The following is a 26,607-nucleotide window of genomic DNA, read 5'->3' on the forward strand; positions in this document are numbered from 1 at the left end:
GGAACTCGAGGGATTAACATTTCTCCCCACTAAGAAAAAAAAAAAAAAAAGCCAAATGGTCTCATTTCCATTGCCCCATTTGTCACAGGCCTAATACAAACTGGAATTGTCCTGAACGCAACCTCGGCAGGTCTATGGCTCTGGCGTGCCTGGTGGGCTCCAAATCAGCTGCATCCTTCAGTGATAAATTGCAGGAGTGGTGGGTTGGATAATAGGCGTTTACAAGCCTGATATCAGCAGGACCCTGGACAATAGTGATGAGGTGCGGGGATGTATTGGACATGGATGACATATTGGAGGTGGTACTAATAATCTGGAAATGCTGAGGATTTCATTGGCACTTCTTAGAGAGGTCTCAGACTCTCAGGAGAGCAGCAGGAGTCTGTACAGACTTGCCTCGACATTGGATCAGGCCCTTAGTCTGAGGCAGCTCCAAGGTCTGCAGGTTTTCATTAGTCAAACTATTATTTTTCAAAATCTTTTCAAAGTCTTCTCTCCCTGTAGAGCTGGAAACAGCACTGGCATGGAGCTAAACTGGTGGCAGCTTTTACCCTCATGCATTCTCATTTGAGGAATTCCCTGGTTGATCAAAACACAGAAAGCAGCCAAATGCTGCAGTTTCTCAGCCCTTTTTTTCTCCACGCACATGACTTTGCAAAGTCAGTCAAGTAACCTCCTATTTTCTCTCTCCGCTGGATACCAAATAGTATCTCACAAGGGAAATCACTTTATTATTTCTAGAAGAGGCTTTCTTAATAAGTGTTGGAGAAAATTATCAACTTTAGACTCTAGGGGCTAAATTTCTTCCTTGTTCCCCAAAATTTAAGGATGCTCCAGTAGTTCAGAGCACAGGCCTTCAATTGAGGAGACCTGACTTTGGTTCCATCCTGTGTGACAGTGGACAGAATACCTAACTCAGGACACATAAAGGCACCAAAGTACCTGATTTCCATTGAAATCATTGGAAATGAGTTGCCTGCATACCCCTGAGGACAAGGCTTGCGGTCCTCCCTTGCCTCAGTTTCCCATCTGTATTTTGGCAGCTGTAGTGTTTCACCCAGGGCTGTGTGAGGGTGATGTGTGAGGGACGGTGAGGTCTTTAGACTATCCGAGGATCCATAAGAGAGATTCAGCCTCAGGTTGTCCAGCCCAACGCTGCTTTGTGCGCTCAGTTGGAGTGGGAAGAGCCCTTGCTCTACGGACACTGGCCGTTAGGCTGGATTAACGGGTTTATTGAGTCAGGCATGCTAACCTGCTGCCCAGCCTCCTCTGCTAGCTGCCCTCGGCTCGGCTCTCGGCCTCTGTGCAGGTACAATGTGGCAGCAGGAGCGGAGCTGCCCCAACGAGGACCACAGCCTGGGCTGGCTCACACTGACCAGGCTCCGCGATGCCGAGGCTGCACGGGGACCATGCCGTCCCCTGGGCATCGCAGCCTTCTGCTCCCTGACATCCCACCCCCCAGCTCGTTCTCTAAAGTAGCCCCGATTTGAGCATCAGGAAAGCCGAGGTGTCCGAAATAGGGAGCCACAGCAGCTACCGGGAAGAGACACCCAGCACGAGGAGTAGCAGCATCTGCATTTTGTGTTTCACTGTAAGGGAGTGGATAAAAATACCACCATCTGTTTCTTTTTAAAAATGATAATTGATGAGTTACCCTTGGCACTTTGAATAAATATTTAACCAGAAAAAAGGGAAATCATTTTTAGCTTTTCAGGGTACTGTTTAAAGCCAACAGGTTTTGTAACACCTGGTGCCTGTGCGCTGAGCACTGCAGTTGGTTAAACCCGCCGGCTCTGGGGCAGGAGAGGGTTGGCACAGGCTTGGCTGTGGTCCCAGCTAAGGCCATGCCTGTCGGGCATGTGGATGTGTCCATGGGGACCTCTTCTGGGAGCACCACACTGGGAGGGGAGAGAGGAGGAGAGCTTGGATCCTCTCCAGGCAGCGAAACTCCAACTGTGCTCCAGGTGGTGTGCCCAGACTTGAGGCGAAACAGGAGAGGCAGGGAGAAGACTCCCATAGCAGAGGAGAGAACCAGGCAGAAACAAGGAGGTGGGGAAGTTTGTGGTGCTTTTGAGTGCCAAGTGTTCAAAGGACTCACCAGCCAGTACCCAGAAGCACACAGGCACTTCCCTCCCTCTGGCTTGCACGGCAGGCAGCTATTTCTGCCTTGGGAAAGCACAGTTTCTATGGCATCAGTACAAAATGATTTACAGCGCCAGTGAAATGCTTAATGCCATTTGGCATCGAGAGGAGGGAGGCATGCAACCTCTTCAGGTGCCTTTTTTGGTCCCTCAGCTCTCCACCTTCAGGTCTCTGAGCCTGAATGCCTCGTTCGTCTCGCCCAGCATGGTGAGATGCTTCTCTAAATCACACAAGCCTTATCCTCCCGTTGTAGTGTTGTCCTTGAGAGTACAGTACAGCTTCTCCTTTTTTTTTTTTTTTTAACCTGCTTCACTTGTGATGTCCACATTATTCTTCCTCAACCTGCCCATATGATCTTATCGTCTATTATGAAATTCTGTGCAGTACCAGACAGAGAGGAACTACAGAAGCAAGTTTAGATGCCCGTGGTCCTGCTGGTGAAGTTTCACCTGGAGGATGCCACTGGCTCAGGAGCTGAGGTTGTACAGTGGGTGTAAAGCAGAGGCTGTGATGGTACTGAGGGGTAGCTCAGGTCTCTGTACACGGCAGCACTGTAAGGACACGTAGAGATATTTTTTTACGATGAGGGTGGTGAAACACTGGAGCAGGCTGCCCAAAGACGTGGTAGATGCGTCATCTCTGGAAATATTCAAGGTAAGGCTGGCCGGGGCTCTGAGAAACCTGATCTAGTTGGAGATGTCCTTGCTCATTGCAGGGGGGTTGGACTAGATGGCCTGTAAAGGTCCCTTCCAACCCAAACCATTCTATGACACTGTAATCGCTGCAGATGTGCAGGCAGCTGTGTAAGAGCGCCTGCTCCATTTCATGGACTGAGACAGGGGAGTCAAGAACTTTGCCAAAATCTGCGCAGGAATGGACACAGGGAAACCCTCTTTTTGCAGCCCTGGACAGGCTGCAGGCATAAAGGTGTGTGTTTGTGGATGGCCCATACTAAGAGACTGGATCCCAGGGAAGGTGTGATCAAGGCTGGGAAATTAGACAGCTCTTTGGGCCAAATGATAGGAAAAGGAAAAGGGAAACACAGAGGTTTGAATATATTATAGTGAACGGTAACTAGAAGATGCTGATCAACAAACAGATCAAGCCTAGGCAGTGGGTTAGATTAAAACCATCGTTCCAAATTTGAAGGCATTGGGGCTAGCCTGTATATTCTTCTACGTCCTTCTCCAGTGACTTTTCTGGCCTGGCTTCCTCATATGTGGTCTCCTTCTCCTCTACTTTGAGGGAAAGACCCTTTTCCCTCAAACACCTCTATAATCTCACAGGTCAATCTTCTAGAACTACTTCTTCCATCATGATTTTTGAGTTATTTGCCATTCTAAAAAATTCCCTAATATTGTGTTCTCTACTTCTTCTATCTTAATAGGAGGCAGAACTGGGCAAGAACAGGACTAACGTAGCTTTTGTGCTTACTTGCCCCACAGAGTCATTAGTCGAGCCCAGGGGCTGAAGCTGGTGGTGGAGACTCTCATGTCATCCCTGAAGCCCATTGGGAACATTGTGGTCATCTGCTGTGCCTTTTTCATAATCTTTGGGATCCTGGGAGTTCAGGTGAGTCCCCTGTAAGCCTCAGCACCTCACGCAAAACCGTCACGAGCCCCAGATGGCCTCACATCTGGGTACCTGTACCCGTGGGCATACTGTAAGTCTTTCTGAAACTGAATCAATGGACTGTTTGGCCTTTTTGGGGAACGCGCCTTGCTTCTAGGGAGGAGGAATCACATTTCCCATTATTGGTCAGCCATTAAAGCCTCATTAATCATTATAGTCTAACAACAGTGGCCCAGCAACACGCATCCCTAGCTGTAGCCAAATAAGCAATGGTTAAAACCAGTTAGTGGGGCTGGTTCTGCCTCCCTCTGGTTCCTTGGAGGTCCTCTGCCCAGCTCTAGAAACGTGTGTTGGTTTTGAATCCGTAACTTTGCCATAGTTAACAGCCTGGAATGCCTCAGACCCAAGAGCTTACATGGTTCTTGGTCCCCACCCCAGAAGCACAGTGTGGCCTTTCTAGCCCTCTCAAGACATGTTTTTTCCTGATTTCCAAGTCTTGGCTCTGTCACTTGATGTGTTGAACTTTCTTGAAGCTCCCCTGTTGCATACAGTGATACAAGAGCCAACATGATGATCCCCTCAAAGACACAGAGTGGGCTTTCTTCATCCTTTCCCCACCACGAGGACTTCTGCTCTGCCTGCGGCAGGACATGAATCATAATATTTCTGTGCTTTCTTCACCTGGCCACACCACAGAAGGGTCAGGCCTGAGGCATGACATGTGCCACCAGAAAAACTGCTCAGGGAAGCTGTTAAATCCCATTCCTGTTCTCTCTGGGAGATAACGTGGGGACATCTCCCCTCCACCTTTCCTCTAGGTATGAACCAGCAGGGAGACAGAAACTCTCAAAGCTGAAATTGTTGGTTTGTAAACTCCAGAGAGACCTTGACCTGGAGATTCATTCTGATTCTGACAGTTTATGTAACTGAAAGCTTGCAGAAATAGAGATTTTTGCATCTGCTCCCTGCCAGCTCTGCTGGCAATATCTTCAGTCCCAGGAGTTCAGGAACCTGTGGGAAAAGTGGCAGAATTTTCAATGCAATTGGATTCTTATTACCTGGGAAGGAAGAGATTGTTTCATGTAAATATTTTGACATAACATTTCTTTACTTCTGAAGTTTATCTGATCTGTCACAGCCTGCTTTGGAAAGTAGCTCTGTTTGGCTTTGTTTTGAAAAGGTGTCTTATATAATATTTTATAGTAATGTACTCTGTGAGTAATAAATACAGCATTGAAAATAAACAGAGAAGAAAATCATCCCTTCCATAACCACCTTGGCAGCTAGATTGGCTTAGCATTACAGTACAACATCCATCCATTATCCTTAACAGATTCCTAAAACTAAGCATATCCTGTAAAACAATATAAAACATAGACACAGGAAAATTTATGCCAAACAACAAAACTTGCAGTATGCTCTTTAAATTTCCCCGCTTCTAATTGTGATGGCTTTCCCTAGCAACTTGCAGTCTTACGTTAAATTGTCAATGACTATTGAGATGCTTAAGGGGTAGATACAAGCAAGACTGATCCTGTATTCAGGATGCAAAATTGTCAGTTAATATTTATGTCTAATTAGGTGTAAGATGAGGGCCATAGCTATTTTCTATAAAAAGATGATCTCTCAAAGTTACAGTTTGCTTTCCCATGTAAATATAAACTGGGGTTCAAACTAGAGGTTTTTAATGCTATTAAATTCTGGATGTCCATGTTTCTAAGCGTGCCTCCTCTTTGCCAGACCGGTTTTGTTGTAAAGCTCACCCACATGTGAATAGCCATTAATAAGACACAAGAAATAGCTGGATAAAACAAATACAGTAGGAACCACTGGGCCTTTCATTTTCAGAAATGCTAAAATCTGAAGCGCTGAGAGGGATCAGCAATTTTGCAAATTGGGCTTTGTGTTTCCAAGCCCCGTTAGTAGCTGTGTTACTGCTCCCATCTGAGTGGCATTACAGTCCAGCTCCTGGAGAAGTTATATTTATAGACTATATATTAAAACCAGTTGTTTACCTTCCTGCTTAATTAAAACTTTTCTCTGAGAAGGCTATATCTCCCCAGTCTGCCTTACCCATGGATAGTGTTTCTCCACGGAAAGATCAGGGAATGCTTCTCTTCTTGTATCCAGAAGTATTATGACTGCGTTGAGTGGTGGTTAATTTTGCACGCCTAGAGAACATCCTTCTGCTGTTGATTTCCGAAGGAAACCCATGGAGTAATGCGTGGGTTTATCTTGTTCGCTGTAATTTCTACTGATACTTGTCTAGAACAACAGATCAAAACCCTTCAGCATCTTTTCTTTATATACCCAGGTGGTGTTTTAAGGAGCCTGGAGAGCAGGCTGCCATTTCCCCCCCAAAACGGTAATGTCAATAGCTTCTATCAGCAAATAAAACCTGATTTGTTGGCTGCCTCCTGGGCTTTGATACCATCCATCCTGCTAGCATCCCTCACCCTGTCTGAAGCAGTAATTATCCCCTGCCCTTCTCTGTTCTGTGCGTGGGAAGCATCAGGTCCAGAGCTAAAGGTGCGGAGGCTCATGTTCCTCGTGTGGGCAGAAACCAGGAGCTGTGCCTCTCCTGGCTTATGGAGAAAATAAGCTGGGGATCAGGTACCCAGCACCAGCTGGGCTTGGCTTCTTAAGCACAAGGAACATTTTCAGACCCCCCTGCCCGGACCGCAGAGCCTAGCGGTGGCCGGAGAGCACTCAGGCTCAGAGACGCGAGCAGAACGGGCAGGAGGCTTGGTTCACCAAGAGCCCAACGCAGCAGCTCGGCTCCTCTCTGACATGTCCCCTTGCGACCCGTAAGAGCAGAGCTTAGTCCTCTTCAGTGCCACCTTTCCTCGGCTGACAGAGGGGCCCCGTTACACTTAATTTGTCAGCGACTCTTGAAAGCAGCATCGTTAACGGGGCTGAGAGTCGCCAGAGTCATTCCACGGGTGGTAAGAAGCCATTAGCTCGTCTGGGTTATTAGCTGGGGCTACGCTTGAGCCGGCGACCCAGAAGCAAAGGCCTTTTGGCCAGTCTCAGCTCACTGAACCAGACAACTTAATGCATGAGGTGGGTGTCCTAAACGATGGGAAATCATGCGTTTTCTCATTAGGTGCATATTATACCGGCTGCTCGCACTTAATAACCTGCACAAATAGGTCATTTCCCTTCCCTTCTGTGGTCGGTGTGGGCAGAGTGCCCCAGGAGGAATGCCCATTGTCTGCAGAGATATCCTGCGGGCTGAACCCTCACAGTTCCTCTCTTCTTTGCGTGTTTTGCAGCTTTTCAAAGGCAAGTTTTTTGTCTGCCAGGGAGAGGACACCAGAAACATCACAAATAAATCGGATTGTACCGAAGCAAGCTACAAATGGGTCCGGCACAAGTATAATTTTGATAATCTCGGCCAGGTATTACTAGAATGGTAATCTGCTTCTTTGCTCCTTTACCTCCTTGACTTAAAACCTGTGCATTATTATCCCGTGGGATTTTCTTACAGGGCACTACCAGTCGCAGTAAATATTCAGTTCACATACACAGCATTCTGTCTCTGTAAATCCCAAAGGTAGTGTTTCCAAGCAGGCATACACTTCTTTTTGGAACAGAACAAGCACATGTGGCTTCGTGGAGTACTTAATTGCTTCGCTGCTACATAACAAACCAAATATATCTTGCAGAAGGGCTTGTCTAATAGAGCCGGACACTTTCAACCGTCTCTGCAACACAACCTTATTTTAGCTGCATGGTAAGGACTAATTAGTTGGGAGCAGTAGAGACCTGGAGGGTGGAAATGAAGTTGCTTTTGTCTTCAGCTTTGTGGATTTCGAATTAGTACTCATTGCAAGACCAGGCACTGGCATTGATAGTTTTTTTCTGCCTGGAGAAACCTTGGGCATCAGTGTCCCATTAGCAGACAGGTAATGATAATCCTTAGCCAGGAAAGGGCAGAGAGGAGTGAGATGTTACAAGCAAAAGAGCTTTAGTGCAACCACATCTAACTTTTATTCCATGTATTTCTAGGCCCTGATGTCTCTCTTTGTCCTGGCCTCCAAGGACGGGTGGGTGGATATCATGTACGATGGCTTAGATGCTGTGGGAGTTGACCAGCAGGTACGTGCTCCAGCGGAGCTGTAAGAAATGAGTTGTCAGAGCACATCTGCACATTTTCCAAAGTACTGTTGGCTTCCACAGCCAAGTGGGGTTCCGGGGAGGGTCAAGGGAGGCGTGTAACCCAAGTCCTGGGGCGTGACAAGGAGTCCGGTGAAAAGTCTGGATTTGGACCTAGCCTTTTCCCTACAGATCTGGCAACACAACTGGTCTAACTACCACTAGGGAGAACTGCAACTATTGAAGAATGGTTTGACTTTTTAAGCAGTTTAGACATTTCAGGAGGAAAGGAGTGCTTTGTGTAGGTACAGGTTTTCTGTGAGGGACTTGCAAGAGCTGCAGAGGATTCTGCTACCCTGCCGTTGGCAGAACAGAGGTGGTTGTTCTGTCCTTAACGTATTTTGTGTTTGGGGAGCATTCAGGTAAGGTGTTTCAGAGGGCCCCGATTTTCAGGAAGAGCAGAGCATGCTGAGCTGCCTGAAAGGGGCACCCATGGGTTTTGTGTATGGGGCAGCCATATCAATTTGCTCCCCCCGGGCTTTTTCTTTTTTTTTTTTTTTTTTTTTTTTTTTTTTTGAGGCTCAGTTGACATTTGCCTTCCTCCACTTTGCAGCCAGTCATGAATTACAACCCATGGATGCTCCTCTACTTCATCTCCTTCCTTCTGATCGTGGCCTTCTTTGTCCTCAACATGTTCGTGGGGGTGGTGGTGGAGAATTTCCACAAATGTCGACAGCACCAGGAGGAGGAAGAAGCCAAGAGGCGGGAGGAGAAGAGGCTTCGCCGGCTGGAGAAAAAGAGAAGGAGTAAGGAGAAACAGATGGCTGGTCGGTAGTCTTTCCACATCTTTCTGAGTCCTGCTTGACCTTCCACACAAATCCCCCTCCTCCCTCCCCTCCCTGCCTCTTGTCTGGTGATCATTCTTCTCCCAAAAGCATGTCCAGCTATAAAATTTGCATGAAGGAAATAGTGTCATTTTAGGCTGAGCAAGGAGCCATGGAAGCCTTTTTAATGGCTGCATGATTTGCAATGACCTTTCCATTGGAGGTTATTTAAAGTAAAATATAATAATAGTCAGACCTGGAGCTTCTTGGATAGCAGAGCTCAGTGTTACACAAATAGTGACAACTGCAAAGATCATCAGTGCCGGATGGCACCATAAATATTCTGAGTCATGAGCACTGTTACTGATAACCGGATTCACTATTTGGTTTATTACAGCCTTGTAATGCCACAGTGATGTTACCTGTCCCATTTATCAAGCGGGTTTATTTATTGGCACAGTAGCACCACTGCTATTCAAGAGTGTAATAAAATAATGGAGCCATCTCATTCTAGTAATGCTTAAAAACTCCTTAGAGAAACATATCAATGCATTTGCTTGAGAAATACAGATTAGAGAGAAAAAAAAAAAAAAAAAGCAGTTGAGGGGAGTAACTAACTAGACAAAATAGCGCTGATAGAAATCGAACCAAACTCCAAACTGGATGTGCAAGCTTGCAGCCCTGCCTAGAGAAGCCTTGACGGGTGAAGGGAGGCTGGACCTCAGCTCTGCCCAAAGTCTCCCGTCCTGTCTCTTAGTCTTTTTTTCTTTTGATTTAGTTGAGTAAGACATGTCAGCCAGAGGCCACAGGTCAGAGGTGCTCTTCTTCTTGCATGCTCTCTCTTCTGACTGAACTTTCTCCATTGCCCTTCGTGTCCATGGCCTCACGCTTTCCCTCCCTGGTCTCAGTCTGCCTGCTGCTCTCTCCGTGTCCCCTTTCACGTCTCTTCTCTATCTTTGACAGACTTCAGTACTGTTTAAGAGGCTGTCTGATCAGGCGCTTGTTTCGAAAGCTGGTAATATTAAGTCCGTTTTATTTTTTTTTAATAGTCTAAGAGGTGTTTAATAGCTGTGACAGGCTTAATCATGCAACCACGTACCACAATGGTGTCTCAGCCTCTCTCAGTTTAGCACTTACCCAGCGCTTTCCTTTGGTCACATCTTTAAGTCCCATGAGCTTCACAGGTTTTGTAACCAATAGGTTGTATCACACCAGCCTCTGGACATCAAACTTTGGTTTATGCCGAGAGCCTGGCTTCCTCGATGGTCAGTGGAAAGATGGAGGCTGCCCTCAAGAGCGGTGGAGGACACGTTAGACTGTTCTCAGTTAAGTGGGATACAGATGGAAAGAATTTGTTTATGTTTTTCACATGAAGGAAATGCCTAGAAAGCTCTTTCGGTCAGTCCAAGTTCCCAAACAGTTTCAGGCTGGTGAGTTAGATAATGCTTTTAAAGGCTGGATAGAAAGATCCCTATTTAAAGTTGCAGTTTTGGAAAGCAGACGTTCCTGTAGAAGAAAAATAGATGTTTAGTTATTATTAATGACCGTATTTAGAATGCTAGAGGAACTAGATAAGGAAAAGACATAAGTCTGGGCAATTTCCCAGTGGGAAGGAATCACAAACCATCCTCGGAGATGTAGTTATTCATTCGGTCCTATGAAATGCCTAATTAAAGAGGCAATAAACAGCTATTTTACTGAGGATCAAATATTGCTGAGTATTCAATTGCCATAAAAACCTTTCAAGAGCAAAGTACGAAGCCCTCCAAATCACTTTAGAACAGTTTCCCCATTTGCGTACAGTGAGACATTGGTTTTAATTGACCGTGTCCAGCTTTGCCCTCGGAGGCAACAGATGTCAGTGCTTAGCTTCATTCTGCATGGTGGGAACTTGCAGATGATACCAAGAGTTAAGGATTTGATTATACCAGCAACTGCATGGGGGTTCCTTTCAGCTGGCCTTCCGGAGGGTCCCCAGGTGCCCACACCAACCTAGGGATGTCAGACCCAGGCAGCCGTAGGCTGATTGCACGGTCCTTTTTGATCTTCAAATGCATTTACCTAATCAGGCATCTGAAACCCAGAAAAGCATGGTGAGATGGAGGCAGGTGCAGGAGTGGCCGCTGTAGGGTGCGCTGGCCCAGCAGGGTACGTACAAAGTCCGTCCTTCAGAAGTGTCTTCTCCATCATCATCATCTAGCAAGGGGGTCCTCAGGGATCTCTTGGGCTTCCACCTGTGTATGTGGGAGAAGCACAAGAGCCCTTCCTTTTTCACGATGAGCCCATGTACCTGAGCCCACCCTCCCTGAGGCACAAGGAGAGGATCCCACAAGGAAACCTTCCTTGTAGAGGCAATGGAGAGCCTGAGAGCCTTAGGGACCTCTGAAGGGGAAGGGAAGTCTTGCCGCATGTGCTGCCGGGTGATTAATGCCATTTCGTTCTTTTAGATCTAATGCTGGATGATGTATTAATGGAGAGCTCAGCCAGTGCAGTGCAAGGTACTGGGAAGTCGGCACGTCTTGTCCCACTTGAATGGCAGTGCTGTGTCACTAACGGCTGGCCACCGCTGCTGTGAGGCATCCCACTAAACCGTGTGTGTGGTGCAAAGCTCGTTTGCTTACTTCATGGCACACGCATATCATTCTGAGCTGCAGGTCTGCAGACCTAGCTCAGGACTGACACTTGCAAGCCCTTAATTTACCCCTTGATCATGTTATGTTCTTCAGTATTATTTTTTTTCTGGTTTTCATTAAGACACTGTCAGACTTTTCATGGCTTTTTTTTTTCCCTCTCCTTTTTTTTAAATTTTTTTTTTTGGTTTTTTTTTTTTTATTATTCAAGAATAATGTCTGGACTGTGAAATGGGTCCTTTATTGCTTACTCTAGCTTTCCAATCACCAACTTAGAAGTATCTGAATAATTTGCAGGAGTGTCTCTGGAAGGCAGGCAGTTTCGCTTAGGGAAGTTATTTCATTATTTCTCCAGCCCTTGCTCATGGCTCTGCAAAAGCTGTGCTTCGGGGAGGCACAGTAGTTTTTCAGCAGGGTAAAATTCAGCGTGGTGCAGAGCCTTGGAGCTTCAGTGGAGACATCAGCCCCACAGCAACCCCCGGCGTGGACGGGGAGGTTGGCTGTTGTACTGCCCAGCTTGTAAATTCTTCGTATTGATTGAGAGTTGCATCTAGTGAATGAAATGAAAAAAAGATGCCACCTCTAAGCCTTTGCAGGTCCTGGTGGGGATGGACCAGCAGGGCTGAACGCTGCTGGGGGTTTGACTTGGCCACCCCACCCCACCCCCGACTGCTCATGCACCCCCTCATCTCACTGGGATGATGCTCAGAGCTGCAGATCTGTCCCTTGCTCTTTTTATTTTTAGGAGAAGCTTTGATCTGGCAAGCGTTTTGTTTAATTCATAACTTAAGAATATTAGCCTGAATAATTAAAGAGGTGCCAACATAGAAACAAATATAGCTGTAATTTTCGACAAAAATAATATGCTAGGAAAATTGTGCCATTAAAATTCTCACCTGTGAACGAGCTCCCACTGCTTGAGATGGGAGCAGGGCTTCATCCGTCTCTCACGTATTGTGGGGAGTTTTGATTAAATAAAAATTTCAAGGTGGGGACTATCAGCTTTCACTGCAGAGGATAACTCAGGGAGACAGAGGTTCCTACCTTACATTTCTCAGGCCTTGTTGGAAGTTATCACAACATGCTTTAATAACCCCTGAATCTCCTTCCCGTTGCCATCCCAATATTTTTACTTCTTTGCCTTCATTCTTGCTCTTCTTGGTAGCCTCCTGTCTTCTCCTACAAAATGGGGGCAGCATGGAGGGGGGTGGGTTGTCACTGGGTTTGGGGGGGCTGTTTACTTTTTCTTCTTTTTATTTGATTGCAACTCCTCTCCTGGTCCTCCAGAGCTACATCAAGGCCGTCTTGTTTTATTTTATAAAGGCACTGAACTCATTCCAAACCCCTCTGTTACCCTGCGCAGGCTCAGAAGGGCTCTCAGAGTTTGTCTTTAACACGTGTGCAATTGTCAGGTCTGTGCTTTGTGTTTCCTTTTGTTGCCTTTTCTTTGGATCCAGTGGCAGTGATTGTGTCACGCTGCTCTTCAGGCACCGGCACGAGGGAATAGAAAGGTTTGATTTGTGAACCTGCCTGGTGGGGATATTAGGGAATCGCTCCCTGGTGCTGCAGATGAACCTTCTGTGGTTCAATGAGAAATCTGGAGCTGTGACCCCAAAGCTTCCACACATCTCTGCACTTAGAGGGCGTCGCTTCTCTTTCTGTGAAGATAAGATGGAATAGAGTGTGTGTGTGTGTGTGTGTGTGCATGGCTGCCTGGTGAGATATTATAATTTTATTTTTCCCCCTTTTTTTTTTTTTTTTTTTTTTGAGTCTACATTCTATCACAACTGGAATCTTCTCAGTGGAAATAATTTATCATTTTCCATTTTGCCTTTTTTTTTTTTTTAAAAAAATCCATTCAGTACAATAAAAGCCAAGTAAAATGCTGTGTTTAAACAAAAAAATGTTCCTTCAGTGCAAACTACTTTTTAACCTAATAATATCCTTGATACAGTTTGTAAATCCAGCTGCGTCACGGGCTCATTGCTCACTGGTTTGCCGCTGTCCTCCAGATATACTTAGACCTGCAAAGTAGTTAATTCCCTTATTATAGGAGAAGGAAGAAGCCAGAGGAGACAGTAATGGAATTGTCCCACTCTCGTGAATTCCAATTTCCCGTGCCCACGCGCCTCCAGCTCGAAAGCTGCCTCGGGGAAAGTGGCAATTTCTCTCTTGACAGGGCGATATGCGGAGGCAGCCGTTATTCGGGGATCTCTCCCAGCCCCATCCCCCCCAAGGACATGTGGTTAAAGAGGGGAGAGCGGCCCTGGCCCCAGGTCCCACCGGGACCCTCGGGGAGCTGGCAGTGGCACTGCCTGCAGGGGACAGGGCTGCCCCGCCACTGACTCCTGGTCGCTGGTGCCATGTGGGGGTCACGTCCCAGGGCTGCCGGGCACACGGCAGCGTAATGCCCCGATCCTAGACTATGACCGCTGAGCACGAAGGGTGCCTGGCCTGGGAGAACTGAGAGTGGGATTAGGAATGGGAGATGTTTATCCTGCCACAGCGGTGGCCACAGCCTTTTCAAACGGGCAGGAGGGGACGGTGATGAGTTTGGGTACCCCAGGGCATGGGCTGGGGCTGCTGTGCTCTGCCTCCCACCCGGTCGAGGGGATTGGTTATGGTCCCAAGAGGAGTACGCAGTGTCTGCTTGGGAAACAAGTGAGCTCAGAGCCCATCAGGGCGATAAGCTAAAGCCACGTGCCCCCCTGCCCGGCACCCGCTCCCCCAGCGGGCACCATCCCCTCAGGCCACCATTGCCCAGGACCAAGGGGCAGGTGGGATGCTCCCAAGCCAGCTCCCAGCCAGCTGCACAGTCTCCTTCCCAACAGGGTTAGGAGATCGCTGGGGATCCACTGTCCGAGCTGATTGTCTCCAATGTAACAATATCTAAATCTGAGCCTTTTCTCCCTCTCTCCTGGCCTCCAGCCATGGTGAAGCAGCTCGATTTACACCCTGTTTACCAGCCTGATATGTCTCGTAGTGGGGCTTTTGCTGTATTTCGTCATCTTCTTGCATTCTCATCCTGCCAATTCTTCTTTCTTTGTTTGCTCTCCTCCTCTTTTCTTTAACACCATGTGTGCCGGGAAGCCAAGTTAACCTTTCCAGTAATAACCGAGACTAACCCAGAGCTCTTGTTGTTCTTGACACAGTGTATTGTAACAGTACAGTAATGTGGTGTTGTGTTAGTTGTGAAGTTCACCACCTGGAGTTTAACAGATGTCTGTATTTCCCAAGATGTTGGTATTGTTTAGCTCTTTACTGCAATAATTAGAAATGATACTGTGTGATAGGGGGCATGGGCTTTGCAGCTGGATAATGATGCGTGAGCGATCCCCAAATTTGCTGCGGAACTGCGCAGGTCTGCTGAAAGAAATAGTATTTATCCGATAGCAAGGAAATGGTTTGTCTGTTCAGTGAGTTCCCTGCCCACCTAGGCACAGTAGGTATTTATCTGCCGTCCTCGGACAGCATGCTGGCTTGTGCCTGGTTCACCTCGCGGTAATATCCGTACGGCACTAATATGCACGGCCGGCATGCGGAGACCGGTGAAGCGAGCGGTGGCATGAGTCATAAGCAGGGCTGACAAATCCCCTCTTAACAAAGTTAATGGGGAAGGATGAAACGTTCATGAATGGCGATTTTCTACGGCTGCAAGGGCAGCTGCGAGAGCAGCGTCCAGAGACATGGAAGCATGGAGCTGTTTGCTGGGAAAGATGCAAAGGAGCTTTGGGGTTTGGGAGAAGGGGGGGTGCGAAAGGGGAGAAGCCTTTGCAGATATATGAACAATTAGCAGCCCTGCTTATAAGGTCATGCACAGGCTAATCCAGGTGCAGGAGCCCTGCACAGGAGACATTTTACAACCTCTCTCTAAATCCTTTCTGTTCTAACGGCATCGGTGCTATTCTGTAGGATTTGGAATTACCCGTCAATCAAAGCTAAGAAAAAATGTGAATTCCAGTGTAATTATTCATAAGTAAATCCATCGCAAGAAAAAAGGCAGAAACATTGACATTTTTCTTTTTGAATGTGAATTATACATAAATGTAGAAGAAGTGATCCAATTATGATGGTGTTTCTTTCGGAGATGATAAGTTGGTTCATAAAAATAGGTCCTATTCCTAACCTAATTGTATTCAAACATTTTAGTTAATTTGCTACTCATAATTTAGCATAATGTGATCGAGATATCTTGACTTTATGGAGATTTATGCAGATTCTGAGATATCTGACAAAGTCTTACGAGTGAATCAGCAGCTACCAGTCTGCTTTTTTGTAAGCACTCAATAGATTCGCATGAAAATTAATTTTATAGACCTTTTCATCAATATCGTGCTTTAGCACTCAGGTACAGAGCACCTAAAGCACACTGCAGATCAGAAAGTGAATATTAATACTGCCTTTCATGTGATGACACCGAAGCAGAATTTTGGGCATTCCAAACTCCTACGGAATAAAACTGCTGAGTGATTTGTCTGGTCCCTGGGCTCTAAGGGAAAGGTCTGTCCCTATGGAAAAAACAAAACTTCTCTGGTTTTTTCAGGATCCTGTAATGCAGCGGCGAGCACATAAAACGGTCGAATCTCTGGGTTTGATTGCGATGTCATTGGCTATTGACAAAGTGAATTCTATTTCCAGGCAAAATTTGATCTTCTAAAATTAGTTTTCCCTGAGGGCAACCCAAACCTGTGCTTTGTGGCTTCGTTCTGCCCAACTTTTTGCTCAGAATAATGTATCAAACTGTACATTTTCTCAGCAGCACTAAATATCAAGCCATGTAATTCTTACAGCTCAATAATTTTCATAACCAGATGATCATCTAATTATGAGAGTAATATTATACTCTGACATATTCAAGACAGTCCTTTCCACTTCAATCTGCATTATAATGCCTCCTTGAAAATTGTACTGAATTATATACTCAGCCTTGGCATTTCCTCATTAGAGATTAGGTGAGTAAATGAGTTTATCTCTAGGAACATTTGGGGTCTAAAGAGCATGTGTCATCCCTGAGGCAGCTGAACACGGGAATGAGTTGAACAGTGAAATCTGTACTTTGATAATCTTGTCTAAATGGAGGATCATTATTTTCTAATCGCTAAGGCTGACTGATCAGTTTTCCTTGGTATTTTTATGGACCATTTCTCAGGGCTCTGGCAGCCAAAGTGTTGAATTTTGTTCTCTCTACAGTTTATTGCAAAGAACATAATACGTCTGAATTAATTCTCTTTCAAAGACCACCGCTAACTCAATGGCCTGTATTTTTAAGACATCGTTATGAAAATCTGTCCCAAACATCTGACCATTAATTGGGTTTGCAGATACTTTGGGGACTTTTTAAGATCAGCAGAAACAAAAATTGTTGATTTAATTTAAATTTAATTCAAATATTCCTACAGGGAAAACATTCTTTAGCAGCACAATAGTCCCAGCTCACCTCATCCCTGATGCCATAAGGCTGAGTATGGTGCATGTCCCACTGAAGATGTTTAATGGTTGTAAGATGAGGGGAGCCCTGCTGTGTATTAAAAATGATGACATGCCAGCAAGAAAAAAGGAAATAAAAAAGACAGCATGTTGCTGTAATCGGTCTAGAATTTTTCATCTTTGGAGTTGGAAAATGAGGGTGCATTGACTTCAGAAAGACGCAGAGAAATGACTTGATGTGCCTCTTCGCTCTCCTCCTCCCCGCTGCAGAAGCACAGTGTAAGCCCTACTATTCGGATTACTCCCGTTTCCGCCTCCTGATCCACCAGATGTGCACCAGCCACTACCTGGATTTGTTCATCACTGGAGTGATTGGCCTCAACGTGATCACCATGGCCATGGAGCACTACCAGCAGCCAAAGGTACCAGGGAAGAGAGGGGGGAAAGCAGGGGGGAGGGTGCTCAGCTGTGGGGGTATGGGCTTATGGGCAGAGTTAAGGCTGGTTTTGCTGTTAGACCCTTTCTGGGACCTTGTTTGAGGCCCTTGTCCACCATGCCTGACTTGTCCCTTTGCCCCATGGACTGTACCCATCAAACCATGGCTTTGGGCACCTGGGTCCCATTGCACCTCTCCCTCCTAGTCACGTGTGAACGAGCTGCTTTGGAAATGAGGGTGGGAGCAGGTTGGTTTGGTTTGCTAGGTAAGATCATCTTCCATTTGACTTAGGTTTTCCACCAAAAAAAGGAGAAAAAGGAAAAATAATAGAAGAATTTGTGAGATGTTTCTTTTTGCAAAGTTTCTGCTAAATCCCTGGAGTCCCATAGGGCCCAATTTTCACAGGCACTGGATTCCGTGCTGGTCTTTAAAATACATTTTAATATATTAGTATGCTACGTTCCTGGGTCTTTGTGATACTCTGAAAATAAAAACAGCCTGTCCTGGGATGTCAAGTCTCTTGTGCATAAGAATGAAATGGAAATAGCTGCCTCTGCCATATAACTTGTACTTATTTTTATTAGACACTTTCAGAATGAATAAATATAGCACACAATAGGAGGAAATATTCTTTAAGACTAGACAGGACTTGAATACTTAATATAAAACCCCCAAACAACTAAGACATGCAAACGAGGGGAAAAATATCCTCCAGCCTATCATAAAGAAGCCAAAAAGTGAAAGGGCAGAAGCCCAATTTATTTTTTCTGTTCAGGTCACCTTTAAATACCCTGGAAGGCTCATTGCATGATTCAGTCATTTGGTGATGAAAAAGGTTGTTGGCTAAGGAACCGGTACTGGAATGAATCGCTCTAGGGCGTGCAGTCTTACTGCAGTCGTTTTGCAGCTACATTTTCTCTTGTATTATAAAAATGTTGGGCAGGCTTTTGTTTTTAATTTTCTTTAGGAAAATAACGTTTTGTCTCTAAGCCTCTGGTATGCAGCATCTGGGTAATAACTCCAAGCTTGGGCTGTGCTGAGATGACAGCATGGTTAGAGCCGTGCACATGCTGGAGGGTCTTGCTGAATCGGGACCCCGATATCACTCTGGTCAGGGTGACTGACGGCTGGGATCCCGCGGATGCTTAAAAGGCTGAATGTACCAGAAAGCTTTATATCCAAACCCAGTTGCTTGGTGTGTTGGTGCTGAAAGGGGCTGCTGGTGGGATACCCCAGGATGCCCTGTGGACAAGATCCCAGCTGGAGATGCTGTGGCTGCACGTAGAGAGGAGGGACTGCAGCGTGCAGAGAAGGAGCTACAGGGCAAAATCTGGCTTTTGCCGGATAAATGTGGTCATTTGGTGGCAGGGCCCTGGTCCCCTGCAGGATGACAGGGAACCTCGTTCAGAGCCACAGCTTCCTTTAGCAGCTGGGCTGGTACCTCTCGGCCAATTGAGGTGTTTTCATCCATGGATGCTTGAAGCTAAATTGCAGCATGAAGGCAGAGTGTGTGTCTGAAACCCCTTCTGTAATGACTTCTGCTGCTCCAGTAAGTCTTGGTTTTGGTCTGAGAGCACAATGTTGCCATCTCCCCCATTCCCTAAGAGTGCCCCGGACATGGTTATTGTCATCCCATTTGCCAGCAGTGACAAATTCAATGCGCGTTACTGAAGTGGCCACGCAGGGTGCTGCTACCGCAGTGCTCCTTCACGAGCAGGACTTTTGGGATGAAATTGCCTCTGACGTGACTGTGCAAGAGTTGTCCCAGCCAGGAGGCACCTGTAAGTTAATGGCCAGGCTGTGACTTCTGCAGAGGGAAGGGTGGGCAGACGATAACCCGAGGCACTCGCTGCTGCTGGCATGCGATCCCTCTCTCCTGCTCCTTGCCAAAAGCTCAAGGTGAGGAGTAAAAGACAGGCTATCACAAAGAAGCCATTTGGCCGGTGCTTGCACAGACCTGGCCAGCCCATGGCTCTTGCAGCAGTGCACAAATGAGCGAGTGGGGGGAAATTCAGCTTTCGGCTGAAAGCACGAGGGTCTGCGCGCTGCCGACACCTGCGAAGGCAGCAGCTCTTACCGCTCACCCAAGGGATTGCGCTGGGCTGTGTGGCTGCCCCAGGGTTTGAGTTGTGCCTTGGGTTTGTGTCAGCCCCTCCGCTGAATTGTGTCTGCTGGGTTGGGGCCAGGGAAATGCAGCTTGCGCTCTCCCTGAAGCACTGGGACTTTTCCCTGGGACATTTGTCATCAGAGAGAGCCCACGACTGGAGCCTTTTGTTGTAGTTTGGAAGTGAGTGACTGGTGAAAGGAGAGGAGGGCAGATCTGCAGGCTGCAGAGCTGGCATCTAACCATGGTCCTGTGTCCACACCCCAGGTTCTTGATGAAGCCCTGAAGATCTGCAATTACATCTTCACCGTTATCTTTGTCCTGGAGTCTGTTTTCAAGCTTATCGCCTTTGGGTTTCGTCGCTTCTTCCAAGACAGGTAACAAAAGCCCCGCTGTGACGGCAGGGCCAGCAGCAGGTTTCTGGAGACAGTGCCCAAACGCGGTGTCCTGGACCCCGATGCTCTTTCCAGTGATGGCAGTCGGACACGTGGGAGCACTTTCTGGTGTGACTGATTGAAACCTGGGTAGGTGGAGGTTTGGGGATGTGAGCTGGGGTAAGGCTTGTGTGTGCCCCGGGATGTGATTGCACCGCTTTGGCCCTTGGGAGAGGACAAAATAGGAGTGAGTCTCACACTGAGCAGCTGGTTCTCGTCTCACACCAGTTGCATCTCCATGTCATCCAGATGATCTGGTGAGGGGACAAAATTTATGCCAAGAGAACCTGGTTGTGAGTGGAAATGAAAGAGGAAAGGGGCTTCTTTTTATGCAGATGTGGAGCAGCAGATGAAATTGCTGCTTTTTTTGTAGCTTTTCACTCTCTTACCTCACAAATACAGATTTTATGTCCTCGGTGAATCTTTCTCCTCCCATTTTTGCCTCCTTCAGTGTTAATACCAAAAGCACTGGCACTGGGCAAGACTTGAACACAAGCCCTTCAGCAGCCGGGAGGATGGTTCCACCCCCAACGTTCCAGGTGTCTGTGCTAGGATCATGCCTCTCTCCAACCTGGCATGGATCCTTGGGGTCTTTCCTTCACCCACCCTGATTTTTGTTGCAAGGACTGGACACAGGATCTGGTTCTTCCTAGGGTAGATCTCACACTGAGGTCCACGAGTGCCATGTCTCAAAGCAGCCGGACAGATACCACAGCATCTCCCCTGAGGTCTGCAGCCTCCGGGTAGAAAAGTGCCCAGCTTTTGTTTCTGTTTCCCTTCAGTCAAGAATTATCTTTGGAATTGGCTGATTTTCTAATGAGATGCATTAGTTACAATGATTTTATAACATAACTGCTTTTGTATAATACCCTCAGAAAAATGCTGTAGATTCATTTCAGTGCTAGAACCATTGAAATGACTGGAATTCGTGTGAAACAAGCTACCGCCCCTTGCCAGCTTCTTAGTAGATGTTAAACTTCACTTTGTGTTGTCTCCAGATGGAACCAATTAGATCTGGCAATTGTGCTGCTGTCTATCATGGGCATCACTTTGGAAGAGATCGAGGTGAATGCTTCGCTACCGATTAACCCCACTATTATCCGAATCATGAGGGTTCTCAGGATTGCTCGAGGTGAGATGAAGAAAGCAGAATTGACTTGGGTTTGAGGTGCAGGGTCTCCTCCAGGAGGGAGTTAAGTGTCGGGGAACGGTTCCGGGGCACATCCCCATCACGATGTGCAGAGCTCTGGCATCAACAGGCTGTAAACAAATAAAATAACAATGGGGGAAAATACTTGCGAGGAGCCAAAAAGCTGAGCCAACTGACCATGTGTTTCTATCTTAAGAGGGCTTGAAGGCTGAGAGGTTAGAAATGAAAGAGAAAGAGCTGTGGCTGTATCTTCCAGAGATATACCTGGAAAAAAATATGCCAGTCAAATCAAAAGTCATCCCTGATGGGGATTAGAGAATACAAGCTGGAGTATGTTTGCTTTAAAAAGACAAGCATCTAATAAATTTAATTTCCCGTGGGACTTTACATTTCACCACTCGGTGACAAAGCATGCCTCGTCACTCTGCATCCATCTGTCCCCTCAGACTTGTAACGACACATACCCAAGCTGGGAAGCCAGCTTCTTCAGGGCCCGATTTTTCAGAACAGGGAGGTCTCAGGGCCAAGTGATGAAGACGTAAAATGGGAGCGCTTAAGAAAGTACTCCCAGGCCCTCCTGAAGGGCAGTGTTGTGCTCGGAGGCATAATTGCTCTGATTGCAGCCCTCATCTAAGCAAACAAGGAGCCAGAGGAGAAATGAAATGCTGCTGTGTCTCCAGGGGGAGAAAAAAAAAGTGTTTTTCCTGTGCATTGGATCCCTTTCAGAATTAAAAATACATGCAGTTTCCAATTGGAAATGCAACCTTCTGGAAGAGATGTGTAAATCAGTTCCTCGGTGAATCATGTATGAAAGTGGGTAGCCTATGGAAGTGGGAGAGTAGCCCCAGGGTTGGGAAAGTAACTGCGCGAGATAACCGGAGGAAGAAGGAGATGGGTCCAACACAGATAAAAGTGGGGAAAGGAAAAGCCAGGCAGAGCGATAACGCTTTCTACAAGTCTCAGGGTAGGTGATGCTGCTATTCACAGGATTTTGATAGTATCCAAGCAACCAGGCACGATGTAAAAAGGCCAGGGACTATAGCAGCTAATGGAGAACACTTGACATGATTTCACATTTCTCTTCCCATAATCTGTGGCTCCTGGGAGAGGGACTGAGTTTGTGCCTGTGTGCTAGCACTGCCGTTACCATATTATGAACGTGTTTTCCGCAGTGTTGAAGTTGCTGAAGATGGCTGTAGGGATGAGAGCCCTGTTGGACACCGTGATGCAAGCGCTGCCACAGGTAACCCACTGCCATATCGAACCAGATCTCCTCTGGCCCAAAGCTAATTTCCTATTGCAGAGGAATGCTAATCATTTTATCTTTACTGTCATTAGAGAATCACAATTTCCCTTCCGAAGCGCAGTCTGAGATACAGTCCTCACATTGAGGTCATTTTTCCCCTGAAGCAATTTAAGTTTTGGATTAAAGAATACAGCAAGAAACAGGTCTGGAACAAAAAAATCAATGAATGTTCTTTTTCTGTGTTTTTTTCCCCCCATTTCTTTTTCTCTTTCCAGGTGGGGAATCTGGGTCTTCTCTTCATGTTGTTGTTTTTCATATTTGCAGCTCTTGGAGTGGAGCTGTTTGGAGACCTTGGTGAGTCTTCCCGTGCCGGTGGGAGCGGGATGGGAGCGGGATGGGAGCCGGAGTCTCACGGCTGCGCTTGGTCCCACAGAGTGCGACGACACACACCCCTGCGAGGGGCTGGGACGGCACGCCACGTTCAGGAACTTTGGGATGGCCTTTCTGACTCTTTTCCGGGTATCCACTGGAGACAACTGGAATGGGATCATGAAGGTAAGAGAGCCATGGAAAATGAGTATTGCCTGTAATTGCCTAATTAGAAGCTGTTCGCTCTGCTCCAGGCTGGTAACGATGCCCAGCCAGGACACTCGCATCCTGCAGTGAGCTGGTCTCTTCATTTGTGCACGGGGCAAAGCCTCTAACGTTTTTGTTGCCTCCTCCTGGCGTTGTGATGTCTATGGCTGCAGCTTCCTGGCGTACTCCATATATTCCATTTTTTTACTCTGAGTGAGCAACTTAAAAAGAAGGGGAAAAATAAAGGGACTCATCTCTCAGATAGCACAAGCTCAGCTCAGTAACGTGCATTGGTTTTACTTTTTTCTTTAAAAGTCTTTTGGCATTACTTTGTTGGGGTTTTTTTTCTGGGAAAACCCAAGTTTCTGAGATAAGAGTGTCTCTCAGGGGACAGCCATAAAGGCATGCTATTGTGAAGAAATCTGGTCTATGAATACACAGTGTGCTCGCTAGTCTGAAGGAATCACTTCTCCATCCATTTGTAGCCTGGTGAGTGTTAGGGGGCCAAACTCTTAATGACGGGGTGTGAACTTGAGGAAAGAACATTTGCAAGCTCAGCTGCTCTGGGATGGCTGATGGGTTATAGCTGCATCCTGCTTTGCCCTGGATGTGTCTGCCACACTCCTGCATGTTTGGTCTCTAACCTAGTGAAACAGCCTTTCCTTGAGGAGCAGCAGGGTGTCAATGTCTGGTGTTGCACACCCCCAAGGACAATTTCCTCTGAGCCTGCTTGTGGTGACTAACACAGAAACGTGAGGTTTCACTGGCAAATATTTTGCTATTCTAGACAATAAATTTGCCTAATCCTCTCAGTTTTCTTCACAAAAGGAGAAGCCATTGCAGCCAGATGCCCAGATGGCAGACCAAGGTCCATGCTGGAACCTCTTCACATTCCTCCATCATTTCCCTCCTGTTTCTAGGACACGCTGCGAGACTGTGACCAGGAGTCCACCTGTTATAACACCGTCATTTCACCCATCTACTTTGTCTCCTTCGTGCTGACGGCCCAGTTTGTCCTGGTGAATGTGGTGATTGCCGTGCTCATGAAGCACTTGGAAGAGAGCAACAAGGAGGCTAAGGAGGAGGCAGAGCTTGAGGCAGAACTGGAGATGGAAATGAAGACAATCACGCCCGGCCAACACAGCCCCTCGGACATCTTTGCGTGGACAGGCAGCACCGGTGGAGAGAGACCTGAGAGCCCCCGAGGATGTACCAATCCCATGCAAATCAAGGTGGACTCTCAGCTCTCATTAGTTTACCCTATGGTGAGAATCTGGGTTGGAGGGTGAAGAGGGCTTGACCTGCATATTAGCTGGGGGAAGACATGCACGAGTCGGTAATGAAGGAGTGGGTGTCCCGTACGTCCTGGGCTTGTATTCCTCTCTGTCTGCTGACTGACTGTTGCATGGTGTGGGAGCCGGTGCTCCAGGGAAGAGACCCTGGGCAGGTCTCCAGACCACCTTGATGCATCTGTTTGGACGTAGAGAGCTTTGCAGTTTGTTCTGGAGATGTGCCCAAGCCACCAAGTTCAGACCTAGCTCTAAATTTGCTCTAATCCAGAGTTTGCACTAGGTCCTTCGTGATAGAAAAATCATGAGCGTAATGTGTTTGCTTTTCTAATTGTTGTGGTCTAACCCCAGTTGGCAGCTCAGCCCCACACAGCTGCTCGCTGGCTCTTCCCCAGTGGGATGGTGTAGAGAATGGGAAGGGTAAAAGTGAGAAAACTTGTGGGTTGAGATACAGACAGTTTAATAGGTAAAGCAAGAGCCACACAGGCAAGCAAAGCAAAGCAAGGAATTTCTTCACCACATCCCACGGGCAGGCAGGGGCTCAGCCCCCCCCAGCACAGCAGGGCTCCATCACGCCCAACGGGGACTTGGGAAGACAAATGCCATCGCTCTGGGTGTCCTCCCCTTCCTTCTCCTTCCCCCAGCTTCATATGCTGAGCATATATATCCCAAATCATGGGTTACAACAATTTAAAGGAATTTCCATTACAATTTCCACACCTGGTCCCTTTGGACCAGCCCGTTTTTTGTGGGTTTTTTTGGCAATGAACTCCTCCCCTTGCAATTTATTGCAACATTGCACTGAACTCCTCTCCTTGCCCCTGCTCCAGCTTGGATTTATCCAGGCTGCAGTCCCTCAGGGTTGTACCTGCTCCAAGTGGAGCCTCAGCTCTGCGCTACAGTCTCTCCAGGGGTATGCCTGCTGCGGCATAGACTCATCCACAGCCACTGCTGCTTTGAGGTGCACCTGTCCCAGCATGGCCTTACCCCTGGCTGCAGTCGAGGGACCTCCAGGGTTGTACTTGCTGTCCTGGGCCCATCCATGGCCACATGCTTTGAGTGCTCCAGCATGGCCTCATGCACAGCCACTGATGCTTCAAGGTCTACCTGCTGCAGCGTGGACTTATCCACAGCCTTAGATACTTTGAGGTGTACCTTCTCCAGCGTGGGGCTTATCCTTGGGCCACAATCCCTTCAGAGGTATACCTGCTGCGGCACAAGCATAGCCACGGCCACAGAGGCTTCAATAGATACCTGCTCTGCCGTGGGCTTATCCATGGCCAGAGATGCTTTGGGGTGTCCTGCTCCCAACGTGGACACAGCCACAGGTCATGGTCCCTTTGACTGGAGTTCATGTTGGAGTTCCAACCTGTCCTGTACAGCAGCACAGAAGCAGCAGCCGTGCCCTGGCCAGCTGCCAGCCCCGGCACATCGCTGCTGCTGTTATCAAAATGTTCCCAGGCAGAGCGCAGTGAGATGATAAGCAGTGCAGCAGTACAGCAAGCAGCGAAAGCAAAAAAGCAGCCACTAATGAGCACTAGACTCTAATATACAGTGAGGCAAGCGAGCCCCATGGCAAGCACAGGAGCCTGTCAATTAAAAGCTAAACAGCAATAACAGCTATAAATTCAATCTGGCACATTCCAATTGAATCTGTTATCTCGAACCCTTCGAGCCCCACGCTGGGCACCAAAAGGGACTGTGGTGGTCTAACCCCAGCTGGCAGCTCAGCCCCACGCAGCCACTCACTCACTCCCCCCCCAGTGGGACGGGGTAGAGAATCAGAAGGGTAAAAGTGAGAAAACTCATGGGTTGAGATAAAGATAGTTTAATAGGTAAAGAAAAAGCCACACATGGAAAGCAAAGCAAAGCAAGGAATTCCTTCACCACATCCCACGGGCAGGCAGGGGCTCAGCCACCCCCAGGACAGCAGGGCTCCATCACGCCCAGCGGGGACTTGGGAAGACAAATGTCCCCCCCTTTCCTTCTCCTTCCCCCAGCTTTATATGCTGAGCATGATGCCGTGTTGGCTGGGATATCCCTTGGCTCAGCTGGGGTCAGCTGTCCCAGCCATGTCCCCTCCCAGCTCCTGGTGCCCCCCAGCCTGCTCACTGGTGGGTGGTGTGGGGAGCAGAAGGGGCCTTGGCTCTGTGTAAGCGCTGCTCAGCAGCGATGAAAACATCCCTGTGTTATCAAAACTGTTTTCAGCACAAATCCGAAACGTAGCCCCATACCAGCTAGTGTGAAGAAAATTAACTCTATCCCAGCCAAAACCAGCATAGCAAGCAGACCATGAACCACAACATTAAAAGAGAAATAAAACTTGGCTAATCTTTGCTTAAGTATTAAATTCGGTTTATGTAACCTCAATTTAAACTCCATCCCCACAGCCAAGCTTGTGAGAAAAGATTAATTTAACAGTGGAATAATCCAGAGGGGGCTCAAACCTGAGCCCACCAGCACTGGTGGCAGAACTCCCACCAGCAGGAGCAGGGCTGCAACGTGGTAGCTGCTATGGGTTGCAGTAAGTCTCTCTAAAGCACAGTTTCTGGATGAAGACTCAGTTTGAGGAATGAGAGGTAAGGTCAAGATCCAGACATGTCCTTTGGGAGGGAACTGAACTGGAATTATACAAGAAAAATGGTCCGGTCTTTTTTTAGTCTTAGCTGATTGCAAATT

General features: G+C 47.4%; 1 protein-coding gene across 17 annotated transcripts in view; it reads left to right on the forward strand.

The window, feature by feature from the left end:
- CACNA1G (calcium voltage-gated channel subunit alpha1 G) overlaps window positions 1-26,607 on the forward strand; it is a 153,497-nt gene that overhangs the window by 107,516 nt on the left and 19,374 nt on the right. For 12 of the 17 annotated variants that reach the window (XR_008734897.1, XR_008734901.1, XR_008734902.1 and 9 more), the window contains 12 exons: window positions 3,588-3,714; window positions 6,990-7,115; window positions 7,726-7,815; window positions 8,426-8,618; window positions 11,084-11,134; window positions 16,964-17,115; window positions 19,501-19,610; window positions 20,666-20,799; window positions 21,990-22,060; window positions 22,339-22,417; window positions 22,497-22,618; window positions 23,560-23,904. Coding sequence is in view for 13 of the 17 variants with exons in the window: in XM_055725553.1 (XP_055581528.1) it covers window positions 3,588-3,714; window positions 6,990-7,115; window positions 7,726-7,815; window positions 8,426-8,618; window positions 11,084-11,134; window positions 16,964-17,115; window positions 19,501-19,610; window positions 20,666-20,799; window positions 21,990-22,060; window positions 22,339-22,417; window positions 22,497-22,618; window positions 23,560-23,904 (1,600 nt within the window). In the remaining 4 variants the exon portion in view is untranslated. Of the gene's footprint in view, window positions 1-3,587; window positions 3,715-6,989; window positions 7,116-7,725; window positions 7,816-8,425; window positions 8,640-11,083; window positions 11,135-16,963; window positions 17,116-19,500; window positions 19,611-20,665; window positions 20,800-21,989; window positions 22,061-22,338; window positions 22,418-22,496; window positions 22,619-23,559; window positions 23,905-26,607 lie in introns of all 17 variants that reach the window. The other 5 variants (XM_055725545.1, XM_055725461.1, XM_055725524.1 and 2 more) reach the window with 3 other exon arrangements.

This window comes from Falco cherrug, chromosome 1 (genome assembly GCF_023634085.1).
Source record: "Falco cherrug isolate bFalChe1 chromosome 1, bFalChe1.pri, whole genome shotgun sequence".
Lineage (NCBI taxonomy): Eukaryota > Metazoa > Chordata > Aves > Falconiformes > Falconidae > Falco > Falco cherrug.